The sequence below is a fragment of the Phallusia mammillata genome, chromosome 6, assembly GCF_965637545.1.
Source record: "Phallusia mammillata chromosome 6, kaPhaMamm4.hap1.1, whole genome shotgun sequence".
In the NCBI taxonomy this organism is placed as follows: domain Eukaryota; kingdom Metazoa; phylum Chordata; class Ascidiacea; order Phlebobranchia; family Ascidiidae; genus Phallusia; species Phallusia mammillata.
In genome coordinates, this window is record NC_137257.1 from 723,665 (window position 1) to 741,999 (window position 18,335).

An 18,335-nucleotide genomic window follows, 5' to 3' on the forward strand; every position below is an offset into this window, starting at 1 on the left:
GTTCTCTGAAGTTAACTGGATTTTCCTAAGCTACACCTTATTTCGATGATGTCTTCAAGAAATGTATTTTCTGTGTTAAGTTGGCTTTCATCTTTATTTTGAAGAGAACCATTTTTAGTCAGACAAAACAACCAAATATTTACATTTATTTACAACTTTTCATCAGTATTCTACCGTGGTGTTTAACACAAATGCACTGATGTACAGAACAATCCATTTTTTAGTTATAAAAATCCATAAAAATATTCTTATCGAATGCTGAACAGATTTTGTGAATCTCACCATGAAACAATTCCGCACCTTGAGATTAAGTTAAAAAAGTCAAACAAACAGGCATACTGCATTACGTCAAGACAGGGGTGTCCAACACGTGGCACGCATGCCAAAAGTGGCAAGCAGAGCATTTGAAAATGGCACATAAGCTTTTGCAAGTTCAGATAGTAAACATTAGGATTTTTCACGCAATAAAATTTGTTTCTATTGATTCTTCTTGGCCTTTATTCTAACTTCAGTAAAGATTATATCAGTAGTAAAGTTACACAACTCACTAATTAAATTGTTAGTTTTTTGACAAAACTTAAGCCCCGTTGCAAACTATTTGTATCTTGTGTCGCATAAACATAATAAAAGGTTTTTGGAGTATCATAAATTGAGCCCGTACTGTTAAGACACGAGTAAATGATCTGGAAAAAGTACCAAACACGCGAGTATATTTTAAAACTAAATTTGGCACGGCAGTGAGTTGGACACCGCTGCATCAAGCGGAAATACCACACAACAGTTATACTGAACACAAAAACATTTGTATAAAAACACCAAGCTAGTTAGTTTAAAAAGTGAAAATTCAAACATAAATAGCACAGCATCACACAACAACACCCCCGGCCAGCAGAGAGAAGTCACTTAAGCACACTAATAGCAACAAATGTCAACAGAATAAATTAGCTAAGGATGCACAAAATCAATTTTGGATGAGTACTTGATCATGGTAACAAACAGGTCTTGTTTTAGAGTTAGTGCAAATCCATACAAATATACAAAAGTTGATCTAAAAATGTGACTAAAAAAATTTGGCCTCTATGACTTGCATAGTTGTTTCCAATTAAATACTATGTGACTACAAATATGTCTAAGCTCATTAAGAAATTGATTTAAATGTGCAATTAATGATTTTGCAAACAAAATATTTACAAATATACAATGGGCCTTATTTAACCATCACAGCTTATTCCATATCAGGACCGGGTCCATAAATATCTTCACTGTCACTGAGAACAAACTCCTCATCTGAAGATGCCCCGTTACCAGCTGAAAGTAATTTCTTGTTTAGAGACAGTTTTTGACACACTGGGGGCTAAAAAGTTTTAAAGATACCGCAACCAATTAAAACAGGTTTTCAACAGTAATGTTTTGTTAGTTAGTTCATTGCTAACTTTTAATCTTTACATTTAATTCCATACTGGTAATGCAATGTGATTATGCTTCTTTTGTTTCTAAGCCCAGTGGAGAAAATTGTTGTGCAATAGGACAAAAATCTTTGCTGTTTAATTATTGCAGGACAGTGCACCAACTTTTGTGTATCTTTATATTATATCATAAATAGAGGTTTTTTGATACACACCTGAAATAAGATAAATTGCGACTATTCACTTCTGGCCTACCAGAGTTGAATCTAGCTGTGGGTTTCCAAGGTGACAAAAAAATGCTTGCACTAAGTACCCAAAAAAATTATATACAGGGGCCACCGGCAGATCAAAGTTCAACACACCACATTATTCATAAATGTTGAAAGATGTATTTGCACTGAATCTTAGCTACAACTGAAATTCAACAACTTACATATTCCAGAGCATCCAGGTGCATTCTGCCCCACATTGTCATTAGTATTTGAATTGTTTAAAGGTGTTGTGGAAGACTTGGAGCCTGAAATAAATTTGAACAAGTTGGTGAAAAATGAAAGTTTCAACCTCTGCAGATTAAACTGATACAATTTAAACTTGTAAGAATATTGCTGCATTAATGCAAGCACTAAACTTATTTGTTTATTCCCTTTCGTTTATTGTTTTACACCTCTCATCTACACAAAAGAACATGCCAGTTTAGTAGCATAATTGCAAACACAAATATGCTTCCAGGCATCAAAAAGTTTATCATAATGAATAAACAAATAATGTGACAGCAGGAATCACATTTTTCTGGCAATATTTAGAATTATTAGTACAATTGTGCAGAGGATTTGTGAAGGCAGAGTCAAACTGCTTAAGGTAAAGTCAGCTTCTTTTTGGTTAACCACAGCAATAAACTATGCAAGAGCAACATGAAGGCTTTGTTTTTGGAAAAAGTTGTAGTCGGAAAACTTTAATTTTACCAATTTTAGACAAATCAGTGGATCTGAATTACATACAACCAGATCTATAAACAGTATTTTGTTGTGATTTAATAGACTCTCAAAAAAGTGTAATTTGATCTCTTTGGTAATACATACTTCTGCCAACCAACCTTGTGTTGAAACGCTTTGCAGAAGGGACTTTCCAGCTTGGAACATTCCCTCCAAAAACCCTTTCAATGAAGGAAGTTGACACATTTGAACTGTGTAAATAGAATGTGTGAGGCAAGTGTAATAAGGTAAACAGCGTTCTGCTAATGAAATAGATATCAGTTATATATTAATTTTGGCTAATTTAAGGGGGTAGTAAAGCTGGTGTGTGCAAAAATGTTGATTCTGCACATATAACGATTACCTCTATCAGTGGTCCCTAACAGCGGAGGAATTCCTCCCAAGGGTTAGGATTAAAACATGAGCAGAAGATTTTTCTTTAACCTGTAGAGTCTATTGAGAAGGGATGAGAATGTTTGTGAATTAAATTGTGAAGTGAGGAATAGCCCGATAAAGGTTGGAAGCCACTGGTTATTTGCATTGTGGTCAATCGAAACACATAATAAGCAAAAACCAGTTTCAGTTAATCTAGATGGAGAATGTCACACTTTAGGAACATTCTTATTCATAAAAATGTTTTTGTTTGCAATGGAAATGAATAAAAACTGTTCTGCTCTTGAAGCAAAATACCATAATTACAGGAAATAAAGAAAATGAAAGCTACATTTCCACCCAGCAAACTTTTTTTACAAGATGTTAAATCTCCTAATAATGGTTTAAATACCTTCTTTACCTTGTTCAGTGTGCAAACGTGTCGCTGTTGCTGTTCCAAACTGAGTTGCTGTGTAAATAAACACTCAGTAACAAGGAAATTTGTACGTATAAAAATGTCAAAAATATATTTCTATTTTATGACAAAATATTACCAGGCCATCTTCTGGAATAAAAATGTTCACAATTGTCCTCATGCAAAGTTGGATCAGTAACTATTTTTCCTTCCCTCCAATTGTTTTGAACTTTTCCACAGCTAAAATACAAAAACAACTAGTTTTGCTTTACATATTACCAAACATTTCAAAACGTGTTTAAGCAATCATTGAAATATGAAAGGCACTAAAATAGTACTGCATACTGTAAATTAATGAAAATTATTGTAACACGATAAGTGGAACAACAATACAACAGTCGTCTAATATGTGACACCCAAATGAATGAAGCCACTACATTTCCGAAACAAACATACAGATAACCAGGATCAGAGGGTCAAAACCTGTAACACTTTGTAATATCACCATGTCCCAAGAAATACAATCCACTCATCGCCATCGCATCTCCGACCGGAGCATCAGCAAAACCATTTGGAAATGAATCCCTTCTATGTTGGTTGTTTAACATTTTAACATAGCTCATATCCTGTCCCGTGGATGAGTCAACATTGTGCGGAGATTTTGCAAACATCTAAACAAAAACAAGCCTGTGTTTAGTAAATATGTAAAGAAATAGTGTAAGATGCAATAGACGTAATGTGACGACCCCAACAAACAATTCGTCAAAACAAATGCAAGTCTTTGTCTCAACAAAGACAATCTTTAAACTCAACTAATTTAACTCCAAGATTTAATTCCTCATTAAGTAATTGGGTCAAAAATTGGTGTGATGTGGTTTATTTTGGTAAAACCATTTCTGTCAGCAATTTACTACAGGAAATACAAATGCTAATAAAAAACATAACTTGTAATTGATAAAAATGCTATACCACCCCTAAAATGTCAGAATTAAGCTTTATTCACCTGGTTACTGCATTCAGGTGTAGATGGGGTTGATTCTGAATAAAAAATCAACAAAAAATTGATTTCAAACTGTTCAATTGTATGAAAGCATTGTTTAAAATTTGCAATATACCTGGGACACTAAAGTTGATTGTTGAAAATTCATCTGATGTTGGCCCATCACAGGGAACCATGCTGGTCAGCTGGTTGAACTGAAATCATTAAAAAAATGTTAAAAACAAGTTAATTTGAATAATTAAGTGGGGAACATGCTTTAAAAAATCACCAAAAAAATATATCATCTAGTAGTTTGTAAAAATATTTGCCAACAATACTCAAATAATCTGCCTAATAATATTTTGATAATAAAAGTATTTGAGGGCAAGTCATATATATGTATCAATAAAATAAGTATAAAGGAGAATATCAAACCATAGATACATGTTTAATAAGGTCATTATATAAACTTGTGTATTTAACAACAATATTACCTATTCCAATAAACAGCTAAAGTGTCGTTTAATAAACATGAATTGGAAAGGCAAATAAATCAGATTAAGATTGGTATTACGGTATTAAATGGAAAAACTTTTACAAATGCATAAATTTTGTGTTTATTTACGTGGGAGAGATTACACCCCGGTGTTTGGCCAAGAAACAATGAATAATTTTGAGGTATAGCAATTTCCTAAAAATCAAGAACCTCAAATAAGTATTTCTACACATGCAGTTCAATTTTAATCAGTAAAACTAAAAATAAAAAAATTTGTGTATTTTTATTTTACAGCACATCAGACATGTAAAGGCAAACACTTGATCAGCAAATGCAGATTATGCACAGTTGCTAGTTATCAGTTTGACAGTAGCACACACTTTAAACTTTGAACTTGTTTGCAGAAGGGAGTGGCCAGCCTCATAGTTTGCTACTTAGAGGTTAGCAAACCACAGTAAAGACGTAAAATGACATCATACAAAACAACTGAACTAGCATATCAAATTGGTAAACATATGATTACAAATCCTATGACTCACTTTCTTGTCCTTTCTTGAAAAAAAAATGACTTGATTTATTTCTTGAGCTTTCGTCACTCCACTTGAGCCGCGCTCAGCCTTACATCATCGTCATGTGATGTCTTGTGATGATACACTCACGTGAGCCGATGGTGTAACACTACGGAGGGGTAACTCCCTATTTTGAAATATGCGTTGGAACTTTTTACGTAATACGTGAAAATCAAACTCACACTTTTGCGTTATGGACCACGGTAGTTTAACAGAAAGCGGAGAAAGTTTAATGTTTTAAGCCAGTTAACAATAAAATATGGGAAGTCGAGTCAAGATTAGGCGTATGTCAGAAATGGAGCAAGGGGGCAGAAATTTACGAACTGTTCAAGTTGGCTGAGGTCATGTACAATTTCAGCATATATTACTTTACTAAAATTTTATGTAAAAGTAACTTGACCTCGTAAAGCTGCGTTTGTTAACGCATTAAACTTCCGGTTTCTCTGTTTTTGTTGTTTATTGTTGTTGTAAACGTCGTAGAATTTATCAAAAAAGATTTCCTTACAAGAACTTTTTAGAAGTAATAGGCTACTTAAATTAGTGCCCCTAACCAGTCAAAAGCAATTTGAGATTAAGATAACAGATTAAGATTCTATCGACAAACTAACTACCGAACTCAATTGCATATTTGAAGGTTGCGAATTTAAGACTTACGAGTTGTTATCAACCAGCGTCACAGGTAATTAGGCTAGAGAAAAATATCACAAATGTACTATAAAATATCAGGATCATGTTACGCTACGTATAGCCTTAATTGTTTTTTTTGGCTTTGTGGTTTATTGAAGGTATTTACACGCTGGATCGAACCGGCGTCTTCAAAGCCGAACCCAAAGCTACTATTCAAACGTCTAAGTTGCGTAATCTCGAATGCTTGATATTTATCTTTTATTGCATTACAACAAATCGTGTTCGATTTCACACAAATATTAAAGCAGCATGTTTAACAATTTACGCAAAAAAACCCAAAAAACACAAGGTTCTGCGGGTTGCTCTTGGTTTGAAAGCCATTGCACCGCGTCAAGGTGTCAACCCACGCAATGGGTTTCGTCTAAGGCAGTAGAGAAACCCTCGTTCGGTGCAGAACTACAACCGAAACGAGGAAAACAGACTGGCGCACGAAAAGCGCAAGCTGAAAACATGGTAATAAAAAGCGATAATTTTAATCACAAATACAACAACTATTTACTAAATCCATACACACTATCAGAGTAACAACTTAGATTGTTACGCCATACAAGGCAAAAACAACGATACATTATCACACACAAACACACCACCAACCAAACTAAATATTTAAACTACGTTTCAACATACTACATGCTAAAAAATCCATATTTACTAAAACCATACACACAACTATATATAAGTTTACAAATCAAATCCTACTTAACATTATCGATGGCGATTTACCGGGTATATCACAAAACCTCAGAAATTTGAACCCCTGTGTTTTCATGAACGGTGAAACGGGGAAGTGAGACAACTAACCCATTATGACGGACTCATGACGTAATGTGTTAGTGGTGGGGGACATGCATATGGGAATTCACCCACTACGACGTGACATTTTAGGGGCTTGGGACGCGCTATAATAGGGATTTCCCCACTATGACGTAACGTGTTAGGGGTGAGAGACGCGCTTATGGGATTTCCCCTACTATGACGTAACATTTTAGGGGCTGGGGACGCGCATACGGGAATTCCCCTACCATGACGCAACATTTTAGGGATTGGGGACGCGCATACGGGAATTCCGGCGTAACGTATTCAGGAAACCGTTTGTAAGTTTTGATTTTTCGTAATATTTAAATAATTGATTAATTTATATTGTAATTTTTTAATTTCAGAACCTTGTTTAAAATCCGCAAAAATAATATAAAGGGCTGTACACACCCTCGATATTAAATAATGCGGCGAAAAAAAATCAGCAAAAAAAATAAGAGAAAAAGAATAAAAGAGAAGTGAAATCAAAGAAAATAAAACAGAACAAAACAAGGTTCCGAGTATTCCTGTAAATTTGATGAAAATTATAACCGAGTTATCAGATATTTATTGGACGGAAATAAATAATTCTACAATTAGGACAAAATTATTTCCAAGAAGGAAAACAATTATGTGTGGATTTGTCATGGTAGCAACGACTTTAGATGGCCATGTTAGTGCTGTAATTAGGGACAAGATCTACCAAATAGTGTCATCCTTTACATTATTTGGTTAGACGTGTTTCACAATGCTAATGTTACTTTGAAATAGCGTTAGTGAGATGGATTAAATGTCCTGTGATTTGAGGCAAATATCTACTAAATTTTGTTTAAAACGAGACGCGGGCAAAATTGAGAAACGGAAAATTATAATTTGCTACGATCAGAACAAATTTACTTTCGATAAAAATTATTAGGTGTGGATTAGCTACAGCGAAATTGTCATGGTTAGAACGATTATAGTTGGGCATGTTAGTATTGTAACCAGGGACAGAATCTACCAAATAGTGTCAGCTTTTATGTTATACGGTCAACAGTTTAGCATGAAGTGGATATAGGGCAAACAGCTATATTATTTAGTTAGAGGAGTTCGGCATTTGTGAATGGATTAGATACCGTGCGATTTGAGGCAAATATCTACTAAATTCTGTTTAAAACCAAGATATCAAGACAGCGGTTTATCTACGGTTAAGAAAAATTACGTGATTATATAAATAGCTATTTAATTGATATTAAGTCGTATTACAAATAAAATTGAATTCAAACGTTTGTTAAAAGGTTTTGCAAGTAAACCAAGTAAACCGCCACCATAGTTCAATTAACAATTAACATAAAATTATAAAAAATTCTAATTAACATGAAACATTACATTTAAATCTTTGATTTTTTTTAACCCACGCACAAACGTTTCTAAAATAAAGAAGTTTGTCGTGCATTTATTTGTCGTCCAACTAAAGCGACTTTCAGTTAAGGAACGTATTAATATGTAAAATGGCTGATTTATAAAGAGTTGTGTGCTAATTAATAAAACACAATGAATAGTTAACAGAATATTTGGTTGGACGACCTGGGTGAATCACACGACAGACTTGTAACAAAACTTATCAGGAGGAAAGTTGTTGTTCCATGGAGAGGTTGAGTTTGGTGGGATCGCAGCGGTTGAAGGTTCCTAAATTATATGTTTTAGTTAAGCTGTATGGGTAACCATACAAGCATATAGAATTTAAAAAAAGAACTGTTTGACTGCAAAATAAAACGTTACCAAGCTTGTATAGGCTCATTTATTTAAACAAAGTTACCTCGTTCATTTCATGATATTGTTGTGTCGCTGGTTTGCCGAGTCATCTTACTTTCAGGAATCCAACCGCTCCATGGATCCGATCATCGTCGCTCCTTATCCCGTCGTCTCCACTCAGCTGCAGACAAATCAACAATGCTTATACACACATCGCTAAAATTCTTGCGATATAAATGCTATTATTGCTAAAAGGTTACTTAAACTTACTATCATTTAAAAAGCTACCTCATTCCTTTCATGGTATTGTTGTGTCGCTGGTTTGCCGAGTCATCTTACTTTCAGGAATCCAACCGCTCCATGGATCCGATCATCATCGCTTCCTTATCCCGTCGTCTCCATTCCGCTGCAGACAAATCAACAATGCTTAAAACGCTTCGTATAATTACAAACATGGCGTGTGTCATACGTGTTTCGAAGTCGCACTGCTTTTCAGAGAATGACGTCATCACTGGCGCTCCGTCGTGTGATGTCATCGAATAGTGAAGGCGTTCTGGTTCTCGCTGGTGCTTCGGTTCCATTGGATCATGTTGCGATTCCCATTAGATGACATCATCAGTGGTTACGTCACATGCGTGCAAAACAAAAAAGCAGATTAGTGTTCATGTCAGTGAGATAGTTGCGGCGATAACGTCATAAAAGTTACACAACTTTATGCGCAAAAACCCAGAACCTTAATTGTTTGGTAAAATCCGCAAAAACAATCTAGAGAGTCTGGCCAAACCCTCTATATTGTATAATGCGGCGAAAAAAAAATACAATAGAAATAAAAAGAATAAAAGAGAAGTGAATGAAAGTAAATAAAAAATAGACAAACAAGGTTCTGGGTGGGTTCTTTTAACCGTGTTTTATAAAACAACAAAAATCCAGTAACAACGACGAACCTGTAGCTTGGCTTCCTCCATCCGCTTCCAGCAAAACGTGCGTTTAACTCCGCAAATCAACTGTTTGTCTTTTATATCAACCTCATCGCCCCTGCAAGTCAGCTTTGGAGTCCCCAAATCTACGCGCAAATTACCTGTTGAGTTTTCGGGCATTGATTGCTCAATCAAGCAGTCACGTGTTTTGGCCGACCAATCACCTTCTCGCAAAAAAGCAATCCTACAAAAACAGTTTAAAGCAGCGATAACAGAATTACCTCAAACCCGTGTTGTTTTTTCTTTCTGTCCGTGGAGTATTCGGGCAACGATTACTTAATCACTTTAAAGCGCGTTTTGACCGAACAATCGCCCCCTCGGGGACAAAACAACTTTTAGTTTACAAACAGTGGAAAGAAGTGACAACAGAATCAAACACTAACTTGTGTCAGGTGATGTCACATGAACATAATTAGGACGGACTTGATTCGTGTCGTGATAGAACAAAATAAGCATCTCACCTTTTAAAAGTCAGACATGATTTATTTGTCGAAATATCCAAGTTGTCGTTTCTTACATTTTCGCAAGACTTCAACCTTAAAACTTACTGAATGAATTCCATTCGTTCCTACATCTGTATTCATTATAAGTTTATAATTAATATTAAACACAAGTTATTGTTCTATAAAAATTTAGTTTTAAAGCCACCCCGTTAAAGGTGCAGACGTCATAGGTTTTGTCTGACAAAGAACTGGTTTCTTCAAAGCCCTAGTCACATTATTTTACGTATTCCTTTCTTAATATAGTCATGATAAGATACCAAATCACACTGATGTAAAGTTTCTTAAGTTTTCAAAATGCAACTGCAAAAATTTGAGATGGGCCATGTCCCCTCCTTGGCTACGCCGATGACCCCAGTCGCATTACGCCCAATTGTAATATATCGCAAATGCAGCGCGTTCAGCCATTATCCTCCAGTTGTACTTTATACTTCTTTCCATTCATCACCAAGTTATGAATATAATTTTGACCTAACCGCCATTAAAATATTTCAGAGAATAATAGTAGTGTGTCGAACATTTTTTTGAAGTTAAATTGTAAAATGAAAGCACGAAATTTTGCAATTGAAGCTGGAGGGATTAATACTTAGGTTAAGAAATTCACATTTACTTTTTAAAATATTCTGATCTAACCCAAAATCTCAGAATACCATTTCACACATAAAAGAAACTGCAAACTGCACTACTAAGCTTGTATTAATAGCAGCACAGGCATTGGCAAGCGTTTATACAAAGCACAGATAAAGCATTCTGCCAGCAGACATTCATGGGAGAGAAAGTTGGGTAGCAAAAAATGAGAAAAAGTACAATAAAAATACAGAAATATTTCTGCCAGCAGAAACTTGACACACAGCCATAGCAGCAAACAAGTATAAATAAACTGTGAAATTTTGTAAAATATCAAATCTAAAAATACCAAAACATAGTAAATTGGATGAAACGTAAAAAACTGATGTCGGTAAAAGCATGTGGTAGTTTAAATAACAATTTAAAAAATTTTGGTCAGGCACGATTTGCATAGGGGGCTTGAGGTTATAATGCAAAGCACCCAGGATGAAATGACTTAAAAAATAATTTCAAAAAGACTTGTTTCAAATGGCATAGAAGCAAAGCCATGTACAATTATATACATTGAAAAGGAATCCATAATATTCACTGGGGTCCAGGCCCATAAATATCCAGACTGTCAGGTAGTTCCCCATCAGATGAGTCTGTAAAAGAAGGTGCTTTCAAAGAAGTTTGTTTATGTGATGAGACCATTTAAGTCAGGGGTCACCAAACTATTTTCACTGCGGGCCGGATGGGTTCTAATAATGATTCACGCGGGCTGCATAGTTTACATGCCCTAGCGCCGTCTTTCCAAACTTAGCCCGCGAGGCGTTTTTAGGTGCGCCAAGGTATGGTCTTTCTACAATCCCATTCAAAAAGTAGTCATGCGACTGTTAAACTGTATAATTAGTCTCATCTTACGAGCAATGCATGTATATTATGCCACAAGTGACCAAAGAAGGCACTTGTTTGCGCACAATTAACACTTGTAGTCTTGTCTGTGACGTAACAAACTGGCTTTGGATCAATCCTGGGCGTCATGATCCTATGAAACTCGGTAATATCAATTCTGAATATTCCCACAAAAAAATTTTGTAAGGAGCAGATTAACTTTTAATGTTACAAAGTTATTAATACAATTTGGCAAACCAAAGATGTGGTCGCGGGTCGGATGAAATGACCTCGCGGGCCGGATCCGGAAATTTTTGAAAAGGGCCGTAGTTTGGTGACCCCTGATTTAAGTTACGTAATGAATGATTTTACCACATTACTTTTTTTTCCATAAAAAATATTTTGAAAGACTTATTAAAAAAACAATAATATGTTTTGCATAAATATTTTAATATGTTTGGTAAATCAGTGTTGAACAAGTTGCTGTTTAGCAGAGAAGCTTAAAAAAAAAACAATTCTCCACAAACCATATTTTCCATCCAGGTTTTCTCCTTTTTCACTTTTACTGCATTTCCCAAAATCTTCCTGACTTTCCATCAAAGGCTGAGGATTTTCACCTGAAAACAAAACGCTTTTAATCATCATCATGAGCCTGTAACAGCCTTAAGCACCACATTCCCCAGGACCAATGAAAATATTAAGTTAAGTCAATGTTTTTGCTGGATTGGTAAGCAATAGATTATTATGCAAAGGTGACTGTTTTCCAGCAAAATTATATTTGTAAAATCCAACTACATAAAAGCATTTAAAAAATTTTCAATGAGATAAAGCTGGCTTGCTGTGACAAAGCCCATAAAAAACACTGCTTTGTGTTCCAGAGAGCAAAGCACATTTTGTTTTGTTTGAGTTAATCTCTTGCAATCACTAAATGCTGCACCATACACCTTATGCTGAATAGTGTTTAACTAGATCCCAACATTACATTTGTTTCTATTTGAAAACGTTGACACCGACTGACCTTCATCACCAAAGTAACTGTACAGTAGGGACTTCCCCTTGTCCACCATCCCTCCAACCAGTTGCTTCACAACGGATGGGATCACCATCGAACACACCGGCACTGCAAGTGGTAAAATGCAAATGTTACTCACTCTGTTGCGGGTAAAACTGATGCAACAGATAAACTGGGACATAGAACATTATTGACCCACTTTTAAAATTGATAGTAAAAGCAGTTGTTAGTAAACTTTGGTTAATCCGGACCCGTTTAGATCAAAAACTTTGTCCGGAATTACGCTAAGATTCGGTGTAACTGCGGTTTGTATTAAGTTTACTTTGTAACACATTTCATTGCTTTGAAAGTGATGATAATAAGCAGGCAGGCAATTTGGTTATGTTAAGAATGTGTATTGTGGACACATCATAATTGCTCTACTTGGAAATATTATATTATCTCTGGATGTTAAATCTACCTTAACTACCAATCTACACAATTGTAACAATACATTAAACTTGCATCACCTTCTGAAGCATCAGTTTCCAAAGGCATGTCTGGTCCACTTGCAAATAGAACAGGTCCTTTAACATAAAAATAATTTTAGACAACCATTAAGCCTATTACTGTTTAATTCTTTGATGCACACCAAGGCACATTAACACCAGTAAGTGCCTTTAAAATTATATCAAAACATCTTGAAAATTAGGGTTTAAATTTAAATCAAAACTTCTCAGCTTGCTCCCAACAAACTGGAGTGCTGAAGGGGCCTACATATCTTGTCACCAGCTGCACTGATGAGACCTTATAGTTTGAAACAATATGCACTGTATGCAGCTTATCATGTACCGGCGTTATGCTTTTATATTAAAACTTAATTTGTTGTTCACTCACCAGAATAAGATCTGTGAATGTTCGTGAAATGTGGACAATCTGTCTCGTGCAAATTTTGATCCAGAATATTCTTTCCTTCTCTCCAATTGTTCTGTACTTTGCCACAACTGCAAAATATACAAAACAGAAATATTGGGTTTCTGTGTTGCAAGTTTCAGGTGAAACCATTTTAGTTTTTACAAGTTTATTAATTGACCTGGTAACCAAAACTTCAAATGAACGAAAAAGTATTTACACTTTTCTAAAAATTCATGCCATTTTTTTGTTTTAATTTTGGTTAATATTCAATCATGAGGTTTTACAGCTGATTCCTTGATCTATGTCACTATTGTTGTGTTTTGTAGAGTTTCAAGTGCAGAATCAAAATTTTTAACAATAAAACTTCTCTCTTATACCTGAAGCATTTCGTCATATTTTCTTGTCCTAGTCTGAGATGAAACAATCCACTCATGGCCATCGCGTCACCAACAGGGGCTTCTGCAAATTCTACAGGAAACGAAGCACGGCGATGTTCAAGATGCAACATTTCCTTATAACTGACATCATGCTCTGTTGCTGTTTGAAACTTCCTGGAATGACCAGATACTCCAAAAGCCTTCAAGGAAAGGATATTTGTGGTAATAAATTTAATCCTGATTTAGTAATTTAACTAACAAGAAGGCTTAGTTGTTGGGTTTTTTAAATCACATACAAGTGAATCAAGTAAACTGCATACCTCTAATGACATAATCTGTTTAATTGCATACGGATTGTAGAACCATAGCATTTCACTTGTTACGAAAATCATGTGCTTAATCTCATAAAAAATGCTTGTGAAATTGGTTATGCAATGTATATTTCCAATGTAAGAACTACAGCATTGCTCTATTCAGGTGTGAAAACAATTAAGGTTAAGAACTAAAAGGTTTTGCCAACATATTTACCTGGTTGCTGTACATAGGAAACCTTGCAGGTGGCGCTGAAAAACAACAACATTTTCTATTGTTGTATGAAAACTTTGGAGTATGGACAGAATAATAGTTTACCTGTGAAACTTGGATGCATTGTGGTAAAATCACAGGAGTTTGGGCCTTCGTAAGACATTTTCTTAATGTGAAATTCCTGTGCACAAAGGAATACAAGAAATTGCATGTGGTCCAAACTTGTTTTAGAGGCCCATATTGAAAAATGTATAAAGCTCCAAGTGTCATGCATTAGAAAATTCATTACCAAGCAAAATAATTTGAATAATTGGAAGCAACAAATTGTTGTGTTTCCATCTTTCCAACAATAATGCTTGCAGCTTGGGATTTAACAAAAAGTAACCATAAAAACACTTGCTGCACAGTTTGAGGAGGGACAGAGAGTTTGCTTAAAAAAGGTAAACATAAATTGTGTTGCAATATTATGATTGAAAATGGTACACCTTAAAAGCAAACATAGTGACTGCACACTGCAGGGTCAGAAGTGTTTTTTTTAAATTGCCAAGCACATATGTTTTGTTTTGCTCAAATTGTTTAGCTGTTTAATTTTGGCAGCAGTATTCGACTTGAGGTCTAATTTCGTGTCAGATTAGCTGCGCAAAGAATTGCAGCAAACACATGACATGTTCAGTACATCGCCGTAATAAACATGGCCACGTTTCATTTTCAAACGCAAATCTTGTAGCAAACATATTATGTCACCAAACTACATTAGGACTGACCTTCTGCATTCGTTTCAGAAATATCCTCGCCAGCAAATTTCACAAAAATGTCGCAATCAGAAACAAAACAAATTTGTTGCCTGAGTGGTGCAATTCATGACGTAGCGTTTTTGTGCTGTGGTTATGACTCAGCAAAACATCTGGACTTTCGACATATAAATGGGACAAACTTTCAAAACTTGATTAGTTGTCCAATACAGTGGCTTTGCAAGTGTTGGCTGTATAATCTATGGATTATTATTTTCATTAGCAAACAAATTTAAAGAGGGAGTGACTCCCAAAGTGAGTGGACGAGGGACAACAGAGAAGTCGCATTGCACAAGTTATCAATCCTATATTAATAAAAATAAGTGATTAGGCATTTTAAATGAAACGTTAGCTTGTTTTCATAGAACGCCTGGCTTTTTAAAGGCTCATACCGAATCAAGCCGGTCATCATGCATTCCCAGATATGGCATGGCATAGGCCTAGGCTGGAAAAAACTAGTCTGCGGTGGGATTCGAACCCACGACAAGAGTCTTTCCAGGACTCACGCTTTAATTGTTTTGTTGCATTGAATTAATTAAATCGTCCCACCACGACTCGACTCGTCCACGACTTGGACTTAACAATAAAAAGTAGCCTAGTCTATAATAGTTGCTTACAAAACTATTGTGATTAATGTTACAGAGCAATGAACAAAATTAGCACAATACAAAAGCAAAAGCACATATCTTGTGCTCCGCTGTAGTTTCGTTGAAAGAAATGTTTTTTAGTAATTCTGTCTTCTGCACAATAAACACAAAAAGGATTTCTTATTATTCAACAATTGCAGGTCACATTAGCACCCGCAATCATTTTTCTGCTACAGTTTTGACTAGGGATGTGCCAAAACTGCAAACGTTCTGTTTGGTCGAGCACCGAGCATCTCACTTTAATGCTCGGTGCTCGGCAGAGCACGCTCGGTGCATTATGACGTCACAAAAAATCCCCTTTCTACGTTTTAGCTCTACAAGACCTCTTACGTCACCGGCGGTGTTTTATTTAGCTGTGCATGCCCTTTAAGTACGCGTTTTCCCACCATCTAATACATTTGAAAAATCTATCGTTTTTGTTCATAGACACCCTTTGGAACACTGCTTATGTATGTTAGCAGGGCATGAATATGCAAATTTAATGCTCGGGTCAGTTTGTGCAACTGCTCGGCCGAGCACCGAGCATTAAAACAGCGATGCTCGGTACCGAGTACTCGGGTTCTGACTCGGCTCGGCCCATCCATAGTTTTGACCGGAGAAACGCGACGTTTTCTAGTGTCCAGAAATAACTATTTGCACGCCAACAGGATGAAACTGTAAAGTAACTAATGACGTAGAATTCTATATTTGTGTGTGCTCTACCTTCCGACGCTTGTAGCTATCCGGCAGGTTTCTTTCGGTGTTTCCCCCCGTCAAACCCCACCCTCTTTCCTAACACGGGTTGTTAGTTTATTTCTCCCTCTACTGCTCGACTGGTTCCAGCAACGTCACCCACCATCAGTCGTATTTACCAACAATGCGCCAACCTAACTCTCTTGTGAGCCCCCATTACATCCATTACATAAAGCTTTATAATACGGTGTAGCTGCAGCGCGTTCAGCCATTATCAACCAATTGTGTCATCCTCTGTTTTGCGCCCCATAACGTTTCAATGTTGCGCAGTTATTTCCGGCTTGGTGATTGTTTTAGTGTAATTGTATCGCTTTGATTTCGTTCACCAAGCATTTTAAACTCAATCAACGTAAAAACAAACAAATTAACGCCGATAAACTATCGTCCGCTTTAAAACTAGTTTTTATCATTTCATTGCAGGCAGTTTTTAGTCGTAAAAGTCATTTACGTGATGAGGGTGTCTCGTATGGGACTTCCAAACGTCGATTGCTTCATGATGAAGGTGCTGCAAGAGCAATAATCGTTGTTCAACATTCATCACAGTTTCACCATTTGCAGGCGTTGGTGATTTTCAGAGGTTTTGTGTTGAATAATTCAATCTATTATTTTCGTTTCCACAAGCACAGCAGAATTGAGGGAAGGAATTTCTCAACATCAGCCACTTGAGTTTTTGTTTCGTTTTGGCTAAATCTTCAGAACTATTAGATTCATTTACATCATTTATTTAAATTATCAAATGGTTCCAGTTGTGTGACTATTTTTTCTTTCCTGCCTATTTATATATATCTACACACGGGTGGCTGATTTAATGACCTATGGTACCTTCGCCATCCGCCAGTTGCTTCCATATTATATTTCATTTACATGCAATTATCGTATACGCAACTGAAAATAAAATGATGATGATGATGATATTTAAGCTGAAGATTTACAAACGTTTCTTATGCACTTGACTTTTTACGATCAATAACTTTTTTGACCTTTTGATAAAACATTGCCCGTTATTTGCCTTGGTACGTTGCTCAGCAATAATTTTACGCTTCCATATATTTTGTAGATATAAAGATCTTCTGATGATTCCTTACAACACGCGGACGGCATTGGCAAGCAAAGTTGTGTGTGAACCGTCTTTCGTCGAGCATTTCCCTCAGAGCCGGTTCATCTCAATCAGCGAACCTTCTCACCAAACTGCATTTCATCAATCGTCAAAACAGGACCGACTCTGGATCGCTTGAACGTTTACAAATATAAGTTACATCGCCTCTTAAATTTTCTTTGTGAATTGTTTATCGTTTTCCTGCGTAATAAAACATTGAAGATTACAACTAGCGATAAACCCGAAACGAACTTTTTCAGTGAACTGCAAATCGTAATGATCAATACGACGTCGGTATAACACCCGAGATATTTGGCAAACTGGCGTATTCGGCCTAAATGTATTGGTCTGTCGAAACTTCTGTGCATGACAAGTTTCCAGAAAACACAAAAAGGTTCAAGTGCAAGAATGACGCAGGCAGATGACGCATGAACAACTTTAGCGTTCCGGTTGACTTGCGGCACAACCAGACCCTGTTGTGATTTTGTCTTCTGGTTTAAATTTTGACAAAAAACGGAAAAAAGCTCATCTCCCTGTTTGCCTGTTTGCTTGTTTGCTTGTTTGCGAAGCTAAAACCGAAGAGTTCGACTGTTGTTTTCGTCGGAAAGCCTGTTTATCGGTAACCGCGAATTCCATATATTTGATTCACTTCTTGAGAATAATTATACGTGAGTTCAGGTGTCGTTCTAAACGACGGATGATCGAAACATTATATTCAAGTTATGTAAGTTGTGTTACACAGCTCAATCATTCAGAATAATTAAGTCAGTCTGTATAAATCTTATTGCAAAGACCTAAGTCAGGGGTCGGTAACCCCTGGCACGCGTTCCAAGGTTGGCACTAGAGGTGGTTTTTAATATCACGCCAACCGATTTGCGTGTTTATATCGAAGTACTAATTTAAACTGTTACACTGCTTGT

General features: G+C 36.1%; 2 protein-coding genes and 1 long non-coding RNA gene across 5 annotated transcripts; all 3 read right to left on the reverse strand.

Moving 5' to 3' along the window:
• Positions 1-132: 132 nt before the first annotated feature.
• On the reverse strand, positions 133-7,905 carry LOC145232951 (uncharacterized). Of its 2 annotated transcripts, none has more exons than XM_080097613.1 (9): positions 5,179-7,905; positions 4,280-4,358; positions 4,168-4,202; positions 3,648-3,835; positions 3,304-3,404; positions 3,171-3,218; positions 2,500-2,589; positions 1,840-1,923; positions 133-1,308 (listed from the first exon to the last, which is right to left on the reverse strand). In XM_080097613.1, exons 2-9 carry the CDS (start codon positions 4,338-4,340, stop codon positions 1,226-1,228), a joined length of 690 nt encoding a protein of 229 aa, XP_079953739.1. In that variant the 5' UTR covers positions 4,341-4,358; positions 5,179-7,905; the 3' UTR covers positions 133-1,225. The 2 variants fall into 2 exon arrangements, with proteins under 2 accessions (XP_079953739.1, XP_079953738.1); XM_080097612.1 differs by having other exon boundaries at positions 3,162-3,218.
• Positions 7,906-7,912: 7 nt separating this feature from the next.
• LOC145232952 (uncharacterized) lies at positions 7,913-9,467 on the reverse strand. Of its 2 annotated transcripts, XR_013860976.1 has the most exons (4): positions 8,894-9,467; positions 8,695-8,830; positions 8,489-8,605; positions 7,913-8,358 (listed from the first exon to the last, which is right to left on the reverse strand). It is a non-coding gene; the product is annotated as an uncharacterized LOC145232952 (long non-coding RNA). The 2 variants fall into 2 exon arrangements; XR_013860975.1 differs by lacking the exons at positions 7,913-8,358; positions 8,489-8,605 and having other exon boundaries at positions 8,755-8,830; positions 8,894-9,434.
• Positions 9,468-10,578: 1,111 nt separating this feature from the next.
• Positions 10,579-15,258, reverse strand: LOC145233917 (uncharacterized). Its single transcript, XM_080098686.1, has 9 exons — positions 14,914-15,258; positions 14,255-14,330; positions 14,153-14,187; positions 13,625-13,824; positions 13,230-13,336; positions 12,863-12,919; positions 12,360-12,461; positions 11,869-11,958; positions 10,579-11,112 (listed from the first exon to the last, which is right to left on the reverse strand). Exons 1-9 carry the CDS (start codon positions 14,920-14,922, stop codon positions 11,054-11,056), a joined length of 735 nt encoding a protein of 244 aa, XP_079954812.1. The 5' UTR covers positions 14,923-15,258; the 3' UTR covers positions 10,579-11,053.
• Positions 15,259-18,335: the final 3,077 nt, after the last annotated feature.